Source organism: Typopeltis vanoorti, chromosome 2, assembly GCF_054136105.1.
Source record: "Typopeltis vanoorti isolate ZY-2024b chromosome 2, IOZ_Tvanoo_1.0, whole genome shotgun sequence".
NCBI lineage: Eukaryota > Metazoa > Arthropoda > Arachnida > Uropygi > Thelyphonidae > Typopeltis > Typopeltis vanoorti.
Genome location: NC_143550.1, coordinates 147011890 through 147024573, shown reverse-complemented (window position 1 = coordinate 147024573; position 12684 = coordinate 147011890). Strand labels below are relative to the sequence as shown.

The following is a 12684-nucleotide window of genomic DNA, read 5'->3' as shown; positions in this document are numbered from 1 at the left end:
CATCCTTTCCCCACCCTCCATAAATTGAAAAATTTCATCAATTGAAATCCTGTATGATCCTTTCAGAAGTTTGTAAGTTTCAATCACATCTCCCCTCTTTCTCCTGTTTGCTAGTGTCTGCAGTCTACAAATTCTCAATGTCTTCATAATCAGTATTCCACAATCCTGATATCATTTTTTACACTCTCCTTTGTACTATCTCCAATATACCAGAATCACAATGAAAACCAGGAGACCAGACCTGTGTACAATAGTTCAAGTGAGGTCTTATCAAGGCCTTATAATTAAATCTAGTTTAATCCTTTATCCAAGTGTAAGCAAACAAAAGTTTGCACCTGAAGTATCTTCAGGACTGAGGCAACTTGTACTAAAGGTGGACCAAGCTCTCATCACTACTTGTCTCAGTATCTCTCATAATGCAAAGCACATCTCCTTGCGAACATGTATAATGCTATACATTAAGGGAAGGGCCACTACCCAGACTTCCAAGGATGACCTCTCGTCCTTTCCCCACCCTCCAAAAATTGAAAAATTTCATCAATGGAAGTGGCCCTTCCCTTAATGTATAGCATTATGCATTAACATGTATAATGCTATACATTAAGGGAAGGGCCACTACCCAGACCGGTTTCGACCTTTATTGAGGTCTCATCAGTGGGAGCTGGACCCAGAAGTGGTGATACTAAGGCAAAAGCAAAGGAGAAGTCATATTTACCTATATGAGATGCCAAAATGTGTACCACCATATTATTAAATTACTTTGGATTTAGAGAAAGATGTTGGAAGTTTTTTTCCATTGGTTAGACTATATTTAGTTTAATCCTTTATCCAAGTGTAAGCAAACAAAGTTTGAACCTGAAGTATTTCAGGACTAAGGCAACTCGTGGTAAAGGTGGACCAAGCTCTCATCAAACTTTGTTTGTTTACACGTGGATAAAGGATTAAACTAAATTTATTATAGTCTAACCAAATGTGAAAAAACTTCCTTGAAAAAACTTTCAAGGCCTCGTAGAGGCAAAATAACATCCTTATCTTTATATGTGAACATTCGTTTCACCATTGCAATTATCTTTTGAGTTGTACTTGCAATCTTTGTCACATGACCCCTGAATTTCAACTTCCTATCTATTACACTCCAAGATCCCTAACCTTATCAGTTTCTTCTAGCCTAATCCCACCAATATAATACGACATCGGATATCTAATCATGCCAAAGTGAATGACTTGACATTTACTGACATTGAACTGACACCAATTATTCCATGCCCACAATTCCAGCCTATTCAAATCATTCTGCAAAGACTGCATATCAGCAGCATTCCTGATTACCCTACCTATCTTTGTATCATCAGCAAATAGCTGTATGTTGCTTGTCAAATCCTTCCCAATAACATTAATGTACAGATTGAATAACAGTCAATCAAGTGGTGTACCACAAGCAATGATCCTTGTGGTACACCACTTGTTACCTTAAATCTTGCAGACTAACCCCTATATACCACTTTTTGATATGTCAGTCAGCCATCATCCATGCTAATATTCTATAATCCAAACCCATTTTCTCCAATTTATGCAACAGTCTACCATGCTGTATTCTGTCAAAAGCCTTAGCAAAATCCAAAAGTATCATGGTGTATCCATTACCCTTGTCTAATTCAATGGTAACATTGTTCTAGAATGTGATCAAGTTGCTAAAACATGACTTTCCCTTAGTAAACCCATGTTGTTCTTTGCAAAGTAGAGATTCCTTGTCAACCCATTTCTGAATGTGAGCCCTAACCAATTTTTCCAAAATCTTCACCACCACTCCTGAGATACTAATTGGTCGATAGTTGGATACATCAGTCTTTGCATCACCCTTGTGCAATGGAATTACCATACATTCCTTCCATTCATGTGGAATCTTCCCTGTTCTGAGACATATATTAAACAGCCTGGTGAAAGGAATGGCCAGTTCAGTTGAACACTCTTTTAGCACACATGCTGATATTCCATCAGTCCCTATTGCTGAATTCTTATTCAGAAATAGGGAATTATAAATCCTGAATTCTTCTTCAGGATTTAGAAGAGTTGTAAAATCTCTTGCGGAAAAATTTTGCTTTGCTAATTTTTCACAATCAATTTTTCATTTCCCCCCCCCTCAATATTTAGTAATATTTAAAATATAACGTAATAAATGGAATGTTACTGTAAAAGTGGATATACATTGCCTGTATGTAAAGCTGTAAGTAGGGATTATGCCAGATTAGTGATGGCGAAAAAACAACCAAAGGTTGCAAGGTCAACAGATGTTGAACTAATGGGCAGAAATGATGTCATCGCTAAAGGCTAATCCCGAAAAAACAGCAACAAAGAGCAACATTTTGCATAAAAGGAGATTGTGGCTCTTGGCTTTTTTCCCAGTTATTGAAGGCTCTTTTTTTTACCTTCTATTCATTTGGACTCCTTTCTTGTCACTGAGGCTGTTCTCCCGTCGAGATCTGTAGGATCTTCATCTCCAGATTGCAGCAGACCAATTTCCTCGTCAATGGCTCTCAAGTTTTAGTCTCCAGAAAGAGAGCAGTTACATGTCAGCCTAGCGATAACTATGGCTGATTCTATATCATATATCCATAGTTGGAAAATTGTACATGAGACCGCCTGTGATGTCTAAGCAGCAGGAAAGTTAAGCAGAACATAGACGCTATGATCCTGAAGAAGTATGCCAATTTATTTGGACTCTTAATTCAGGGTGAAATTGTAAGTAGGTACTAGTTTTTGTATTTTGTTAAGGAAGTGTATCTCGGTATTGTGAAAGTGCTTACAAAAAATTGATTGTAAACAGGCGGTAACTAAGCAACAAGTTTTGTGGGAAGATTGTTTGTTAACTTGTACATTTAAGTAATGAATGTGTGCTTAGTTATAATATTAGGAGCAGTACTATTATGAATTGTATGTAGTCGGGCAATTTTTAAGTCAGTGTTTGAGGGAAGGATTTATTAACCTGTTTATGCCATAAGCAAGTATGTACATAGTTTATGTCTAATGAGTTAACCCAGTAATTGTGTGCATTGTGAGATCAATTGCATTTTCTGCTTGTGCAGGTTTAAGTGAAAAAAATCTCACAGTATTTCATGTATACTTCTTCTCTAGTTTTAAAATAAATGTTAAAATAAAGACAGGCCATGTAGTAACAAAACCTGTTCTTTAGCTAATGCACTATCTCAAAAAAAAAAAAAAAACCTCTGGGCACATTTTAGTACGAATAGTCACGACTTGCATATAGAGAAATTGGATACATTTAGTGATTAATTCTAAATTTCCTCACCCTAACTTTCAAACAATATTTACTCAAATTAGATGGTGCAGTCAAAAATAAAATAAATTTTCTAATTTGATTTGTATGAGAGTGGGGAACTGCATATATTAAATAAACTTAGAACACAAAGTTTGGTTAATAGCAGGGAGGGACAGAAATTGGTAGCAGTAAAATTAACCTTGAGCGGTTTATCTTAAAGCAGTTGGTAGTCTATACTTAGCGAAGTTGAATAAAGTATAAGTCGAGTTAAAATAGATAATTTGAATTAATATATATACAAAGGCACAGCTGACATAAAATTTAAATAATTAGCATTATTTTTTTCAGAGTAATTCTTTCGTATTCATTCTTTCTTTTACTTGCAGCATATTGATAGAATTCTTGTGGGCAAGCAGAGCCAGTTTCTTTTCAGACTTTGCTTTCCGCACAACAGTTATGACTATTCTAGCCTGCTGCTTATAACTTTCATAACGGACGTCATCCTTATGCACATGTTATTCTTTCCACGACGTCTTTTTTTTTTTTTGGATGTGTAATCTTATTAAGCAAGAGATTTTTTTTTTATGAATCTCTTGCTTAATATGATTACACATCCATTTGACTCCTACTCTATTTATTCTTTAAATTCTCGGGACACATTCTGATATCGAATTTCAAGTGTTGTTTAAATGCTTCCCATGCACTGTCGATATTCTTTCCATCCAGCAACCGATCCCATTCCACTGAATTCAGTATACTTCTCAGTTGGTCATAATTTCCTACTTTGTAGTTCAGTATGTAACGTTTTCTGAACGGAACATTAATAAACTTAGTCACTTCCCAAGTGAGTACTGCATGAGCCTTTTATTTATTTTTTTATATTTTTTGGTGATACATCCACACATGTAGAGTTATAAAACTTAATGTCTAATATTTGTAATTAAACCCTAAGTCTATGATAAGATCCTGATAAAGCTCAAAAAAGTTAATTACAACACAAACATTTCATAAAAACTTACGGATCTTTTATACGCTCATTTAATCTTGGAAGTCCCATGTATTCACACAATTCTTGGAAAAGTATTTTAATAAAAATCCTACTTGATGAAGTAGTATCCTCTTCATTTAGCTTGATATGTGCAAGAACCTAAAGAGAAAGAAATGTAAATATATTAAGCAGAAGATCTATGCAGATAAATTTTTTTTTTCTTCAGTCAAATTCATTAAAGGTAACTAATAAATTTTAGGTAGGAGACTATTGTTCTTGGAAAAAGTTCTATGTTTGGTCTCTAGAGCAGGGTTTCCAGACTATGTAAAAAATAAACAAACAAAATACGAGTACAGTCATACCCTGACTTACGCGAATCCGGAGTTACGTAGTTTCTTATATGTACATATTCCCGTTCTGCTTCACCACTAGTCGGATGTTTCTGGCGCCGGCCGCATTCACCAGTGTCAAGCATGCTGTGAACAAGCACTGACATGTTTCACACGTTCTCCATTCATACACACGATTTTTATAGTTTACAAATCTTGCGATTGTTTAATGTTATGTTCTTGATACAAATTTTATCACATAAAAAAAAAACAATGTCGTCCAAAAGAAGCAAGTCCGATTCTGATATAGCTAGCAAGAAAAGAAAAACATCGACTTTGGAAACAAAACTAACATTATTAAGGATTTTGAAGGCGGAATGAAAATTTGTGAGCTAGCGAAGAAGTTTGGTCTACACGAATCCACAGTAAGAACAATCATAAAAGAAAGGTTTACAGATTTTGTAAGACATAGATTCTAACGGGGAACGAATTGCCACAAGGCAAGGAATAAAAAAAATCACTGGCTTGCTATGAAGAAATTTTGCGTGACAAGAAAAAGACATTATGCCATCAGACGAATCTATTAGATTTTATGAAACGATCGACATAGAAATAACTTTCTTTTTTTTTATGTACGAAAAACTACAATTATGATTATATTTCTTAAAAAAAATATAGGTGTTTTTGTAAACCTTTGGTCCCAATTAACTAATATTTTGTATGTTTGTATATATAAATTACATGCAAAATTATACCCCGAGTTACGCGAATTCGACTTACACACTTTTTGTAGGTCCCACCTACTGCGTAACTTCAGGGTATGACTGTATATGTACATATATATATATAAAATTAATAAAAAAAAAATATTTAGACTACCCATGATACAAATGCACCATAAGTTTACAAAACATTCTGAGAGTGAGAGTCATCACATATAAAAAGAGAGAGATCAAGAATAAGCAATTATATGACTAAGGGATAACTTGTAAATATATTTATTCTCAATTGTAAAGAAATGTGTGAACCTCAATGCAAGAGGAATGACAATCTTTTTTTTATTCCAATGTTTCTCTAACTGTATAGGTAATATCATAAGGGACAAAAAAGTGTATAAGCAAATAACACTAATAAATAACAGGAAATGTATTTCACAGTATTTATAAGGTGAACAAAGAAGTTATAACAGATTCCTGAAACTAGAAAGCAACTTTTATAAAACATTTCATTCCTGACCAAAAAGTAAAAGTCAGTGTGTGTGCATGGGAGGATGAGAATTATCATTATTAGAAGATTACCTTTCTTTCAGCGTGCGTGAACAGTAACATCACTCAGATGATTTATTAAAACAATACCATTCCGAGTTAAATAACTAATTAAAATTAAATTACCATTCTGTGTTTTGTCTTTTATAGCAAAGACGTCTTTGACATTTTGGCTTCATATCAAAGTTGGTCTTTCTTCCCTTGTATTAAAAATGGTCAACACTTCATTGTAGAAATTAGACACTATGTGCTTGATATCCAAGATCTCTCATTCAGCTTTGATATAACTGTCCCCTTTAAGAAACAACTCCATCAACACAATTCACTTATTATAACTTCCATGCAAATTTCTATTTAGAAATATTTGAACAGATAACTTTTGAGGTTGTGATTTCAATACCTAAGGTTTGGCTTAAATACAAGATGTATTTGTAATCTGGACTACGGCCAACCAGCTCTAAATGCATTCTTCTATTAATGAATGCAAGCAGGAAGCACTGAATGCTGAGTGGGAGATCTAAGAATTATGGCTCCCTCTATCTTGGGGAGTTTAACACAACCTTTTTTTAATATCTGCCCCATGCACAGGAGGTTCCGGGACCTATAACATGACAGTGCAATGCATAGGGAAGTGGTTAGAGAGAAGAAAGGAATTTGATGTTTCTCGAAGAGCTGAGGGTTGTCATCAGGAAAATAGTATGGCGAAGACTGTTTCAAAGAATAAAGGTATAGGGAATAAAGGAGGAGAAGTTGGTTTGATAAGTTTGGAGCTGAACAGTATATGGATGTTTAGCAACTGTTGCTCATGTTCATACATGATTAGAGGAAAGTGAAGGGATGGTAGTAGCTAGTTCAGTGGAGCAGTATCCATGAAAATACTTACAGAAAAGACATAATGCAGTAACAGAGCATCTATGGAAAAGCAACTGAGAGTTCATTGAGAGAGCTCATCCATTAAGCAAATAGCTCTCTTCTGAATACAATCAAGCATTCTGAAGAAGGTTCTTGGTGTATCACTTTCATGGATACCGCCCACAGAATAAAATGGGGAAAAAATTTAAAAAAATACTACTACTACCTTTCATTATAACAAGTGACAAACATGAAACTTTTTTTAGAATTGCAAGCTTCTACATAATACACAATCTGACCCAATCAACCTAACTTAAACAAATACAGTTGTGTAAAACTCCTTATATTATTATTAAGAGAGACCTCCAGGAAGTCAGGAGATCATCGATGGAGGCCATACTATTCGCACCAGCTTTCATACCTGTTCTGGAATCATTCACGCTACTTGCACACAAAACATCCAACGGCAATCCATTCCAATCACGACCCATTCTATGAGAGAAAAATCTAGCCAGCACTCATCCTCAACTTCCAAGCCTGACCTTGCATCCTTTTCCCACCCTCCATAAAATTAAAAATTACATCTAGTGAAATTCTGTACAATCCTTTCAGAAGTCCGCAAAGTCTCAATCATATCACCCCTCTTTCTCCTGTTTGTTAGTGTCTGCAGCCTACAAATTCTCAATCTGTATTCCACAATCCTGATATCATTTTTGATACTTTCCTTTGCACACTCACTCACTCTCTCTCTCTCTCTCTTTCCAAAGTATCAGAATCACCATGGAAACAGAAGACCAGACCTGCACAGAATAGTCTAAGTGAGATCGAATTAGGGCTTTGTAAAGAGGCAAAATGACTTCCTTATCTTTACATGTCAAGGTTCATTTCAGCATTGCCATTATTCTCTGAGTTGTATTTACAATTTTTGCTATACGAAGTTATGAGCTTCAACCTCCTGTCTACTAAAACTACAAGATCCCTAGTCTCATCAGTTTCTTCTAGCATAATCCCACCAATATAATATGACATTGGATATCTAATCACACTAAAGTGCATTACTTTACATTTATTAACATTGAAATGACAGTCATTTTCACATGCCCACAATTCCAGCCTTTTCAAATCATTCTGCAAGTTATGCATATCAGCAGAACTCCAGATTACCCTACCTATCTTTACATCATTAAAAAATAGTTGTATGTCACATGTCAAATCCTTCCCAATGTCATTAATGTACAGATTGAATAACAGTAGACCAAGGACTGATCCTTGAGGCACACCACTGATTACTTTGAATCTTGCATATTCACCATATACCACTTTTTGATATCCATCAGTCAGCAATCCTCTTATTCATGCCAATAGTTTATAATCCAATCTCATATTCTTCAATTTATGCAACAGTATTCCATGCTGTATTCTGTCAAAGGCATTAGCAAAATCCAGAAGTATAATGATGTATCCAATACCCTCATCTAGTTCAATAGCAACATTATTATAGAATGTGAGCAAGTTGCTAAAACATGACCTTCCATTAGTAAACCCATGCTGTTATTGCAAAGTAGATTCATATTAACAGCCTTTAACACTAAAGATTAATTCTAATTCAGTGGTAATTATTAGAGAATGTGAGCAAGTTTCTAAAACATGATCCCTTGCTGTTCGTTGCAAAGTACAGATTCCATGGCACCCCATTTCTGAATGCAAGCCATAACAAATTTTTTCAAAATCTTCACCATTGCACCTTTGATACTGATATGTCGGCAGTTGGATACATCGCTCTTTGATCTATATTCCATCATGACATCTGCAATCAAATATATGGTTACCTAACTAAAAGATTGGATATAACAGAAAAATGATTGTTCCCATAGATATTTTCATAAAAAGACATACATTACATTGGCTATTCATATTATTTTTGAGGAAATTACAATGTATGCTGAACATTAATTATAATAACTTCAATAAATACTTTTGATATTTCAGCAAAGTTAAACTGCCTTCATCAGGGAACACAATAATAATATGTATATACAGGCACTAATGCTGGGTAAATGAGGCTGAAGAAAGGCAACTGAAGTTGGGCCTCAAGTTCTAAGTGGTACCCTCTAGTGGAATAAATTGGGTGTTCTTGGCCATATTTGTATTTGTTGTGGTGTAGTAAACTGGAAGAAGACCACTCTACTCCACTGCAGCAATTACAAATATGAGAGGCTATTCCTTAAATCAGCTTCAGTCTTGCAAAACTTTCCAAACCTTTCAAGCACCCAAACATTTAGGTGCATAAAATTGTTCCAAATTTGGGAAGCTTTCATTCTCAGATCTTCAGCCCAATGGCCAAGGCAACTCAATTTAGCCCACCAGGGATGCCACTTATGACTCTAGGCCCAACTCTTTGGTTGCCTTTCTATACACTCATTTACCCAGTGTTAGTACTACCTATGTGCATATAATATTGTTCTACATTCTCTAATGATTGCAAAGTTATTTTGACTTTGCCAAAATATCAGAAATGTTAAAATTATTATAATTAATGTTCAGTATACATTTTCATTTCCTCAAAAATGATAGTTATCCCATATATATTATCTTTTACTTCCTATTTAAACAGCAGGATGAGAGATGGTAACAAATTGTTAGGTCAATAGCAATGAATGATTGGATAGGCACGTGGAAGAAAGTGTTACTTCCAGTGTTTATGAGGAATAGGTTATTGTCAAGCAGGCACTCCACAACTCTTCTTCTGTTAGTTTGCATACTATTTCAGTGAGTACTGTAGACATTTAAGTACAACATTGAGTATGTGGTGGTAATCAAATGGCAACTTCCTCTGTGTCTGTATTCTGTGAGACTTATTAGAAGTGGGATATGGTTGCTCCTAAGGATGGTGGTTCATCCACAGGCAGATCCATCCTTTACTTGTCCTTATGTATTAGGATCCTCACCAGGTGTAAACACCTTACTTGCAGACACAAGTCTAATGGCTTATGTTTCTGCAAGTGGACTTGCATACAGAAATGGGTAGACAAAGAAGTATACTTTGCAAGGAATAGCATGGGTTTACTAAAGGAAGGTCATGTTTGAGCAAATTGCTCAGACACAATTATAATAATGTTATGGCTGAGTTGGTAAAGGGAATGGATACACTATTGTACTATTGGACTCTGCTAAGGTTGATAGGATATCACATAAATGGCTGCTGCATAAACTGGAGAATGTGGGATTGGAATGTAAAAAGTTAGCTTGGATAAGTGGGAAGCTGACAGGCAGGTATCAGAAAGTGGCATATGGGACGTGTGAATCTGCCATATTTAAGGTGACCAACGGTGTGCTCCAGATCACACTTTGAACAATGGTCCAAAGTGTGATCTGGAGCAGCAATTAAATATTGATATTTATTATTACACTCATATTTGTAGATTTAGGGACTCAAAAACACACGTGTTGAACAGATTATTTTATTAATTACAATTAAAATAAAACTTGACGTTTCGACCTCTATATCGAGGTCATCATCGGAAGAATACAACTGTATACAGAACCAAGAGCTACATGCTCATGCTTTCTATATCAGTAAACTAAATCTACGTAGTTAATAAATCTTTTTTCTAGCCTGACCTCTAGTGATAGAAAGGAAAAACAAAACTAAATAAAGAAAGAAATAAAATTATATAAAAAAAAAAAAAAAAATATATATATATATATATATATATATATATATATATATATTATAAATAGATAAATGCAACTACAATAAACTGTTAGAGTCCTATGTATTAATATTCTGGATAGTTACAAAATGATTTCTTTCAGTTGCTATTGAATGATCTAAACACTTCACCAGGTCACCAGGTTGTCTTCTTGTAGTGAGAATTTTTCTAATGCTAGTTTAGGATGTTATACAGGTTGTAGATGGGTCCTCCACATTCTTGAAATGGTAAGGCCATCATTTTTGTTGAGATTTGGGTTGTGTTTGAGCATTTCACAAGACTCTTTAAATTTTCTCTCAAACCAGGTTTTGGTGCGGTGTAGGGACTTGGTATTTTTCCAGTCAATTCTATGGTATGTTTGGAGTGCATGGTCAGAAAGGCCTGTTTTACCGAAGTGGAGGTATTTAATGTGTCGTTTGTGTTCGTCTTGTCTGATTGGGATAGTTCGCCCTGTTTCCCCTATGTATGGTATGTTACATGTGCAGTGTATTTTGTATACCCCTGGGTGTGCTAGGTGTGGAAGAGGATCTTTAGAGGAACTGAGTAGGTGTCTTAGCTTATTTGGGAGTTTAAAGGTGGTTTTAATGTTGTATTTGTGAAGTGTTCTGTCTATTTTTTCAGAAATGCCTCTAACATAAGGAATGGCAATGGCATTCTTGAAATCTTTTTTGTTCTTACTGGTATCTTTATGGAGGATCTTGTGAATAGTTTTTTTATTGTATCCATTTTTGATAAATGTTTGGTTGATGATTTTGTATTCTTGGTTTAGAGCCTGTTCATTCGAACAAATAGTTAAGGCTCTGTGTTTAAGGGTGCTTATGACACCTAATTTTTGTGTTGGGTGGTGGTAAGAATTTTTGTGTATGTATTGGCCTGTGTGTGTAGGTTTGTGGTAAACTGAGAAGGAGAGACAGCCAGAGGGAAGACGTGTGACAAGTGTGTCTAGGAAAGGAAGAGAGTCGTTTTTTTTCATTTCAATGGTGAATTGGATACGTTTGTGTTGTTTGTTTAGGTGGCTAAGGAATGTATTTAGAGCTTCGCAGCTGTGGGGCCAAATGGCGAAAATATCGTCGACGTATCTGAGCCAAATTTTGGGCTTTAGACATGCTGTCTCTAGAGCACGTTGCTCAAAGTCTTCCATATAAAAGTTAGCTATTGGGGGAGAAAGTGGTGAGCCCATGGCTGTACCTTCTTTTTGAAGGTAAAAATTGTTTTGCCATACGAAATATCCGGAGCGGAGTACGTGGGCAAAAAGGGCCGTGATGTCATGTGGAAATATGTTCTGTAGTAGCAAGATGTGTCATTGATTGGGACATTGGTGAAAAGGGAAGTTATGTCAAAGCTGACTAATAAATCTTGGTCGGTGAGTGTAATGTTTTTGATTTTACTGATGAAATATTGTGTATTTTTTTATGTAGGAAGGGGACTAACCTACCAATTCCTTAAGTGTGGCAGCTAATTTTTTTGCTAAGAGATAATTTGGGCTGTCAATTCCTTCAACAATCGGGCGAAGTGGTGTGCCAGGTTTGTGTATTTTTGGCAGGCCATCAATTCTGGGCGCACGGGCATACTGAGATATTGAATTTTTTGTCGTTTCTTCGGGCCATGTGTGGACGGATTTGATTAATTCAGTTGTTTTCTTTTTGATCTATTGATCAAAAATTTTTGATCTATTGATCAAAACTGAATTAATCAAATCCGTCCACATTTGTAGTTGTAGTTTATTGTAGTTGCATTTCTCTATTTATAATATATATATATATATATATATATATATATATATTTTTTTTTTTTTATATAATTTTATTTCTTTCTTTATTTAGTTTTGTTTTTCCTTTCTATCACTAGAGGTCAGGCTAGAAAAAAGATTTATTAACTACGTAGATTTAGTTTACTGATATAGAAAGCATGAGCATGTAGCTTGGTTCTGTATACAGTTGTATTCTTCCGATGATGACCTCGATATAGAGGTCGAAACATCAAGTTTTATTTTATTTGTAATTAATAAAATAATCTGTTCAACACGTGTGTTTTTGAGTCCCTAAATCTACAAATATGAGTGCTGATCACCGTGTAACCCTAAAAGAAAGAATTATTATTACACTGATTAAATATATATATTTAATTTGTGTATCAAAGATACTGGAAAGGGGTTAACAGGAGATTTTCAGTTGTTTGCATATGACTAAGATAGGCAGCCAATTGAGATGCTACTGATATACACCAATTACAGGGTGATTTGAATAAGCTGGAACTGCAG

At 35.0% G+C, this 12684-nt stretch overlaps 1 protein-coding gene across 1 annotated transcript in view; it reads right to left on the bottom strand.

Annotated features, from left to right (window-relative positions):
* The window catches only part of ncm (pre-mRNA-splicing factor nucampholin), a 306231-nt gene that overhangs the window by 34119 nt on the left and 259428 nt on the right, over positions 1 to 12684 (bottom strand). The window contains exon 15 of the mRNA XM_090408753.1: positions 4297 to 4424. Coding sequence (XP_090264879.1) covers positions 4297 to 4424 — 128 coding nt within the window. The remainder of the gene's footprint in view (positions 1 to 4296; positions 4425 to 12684) is intronic.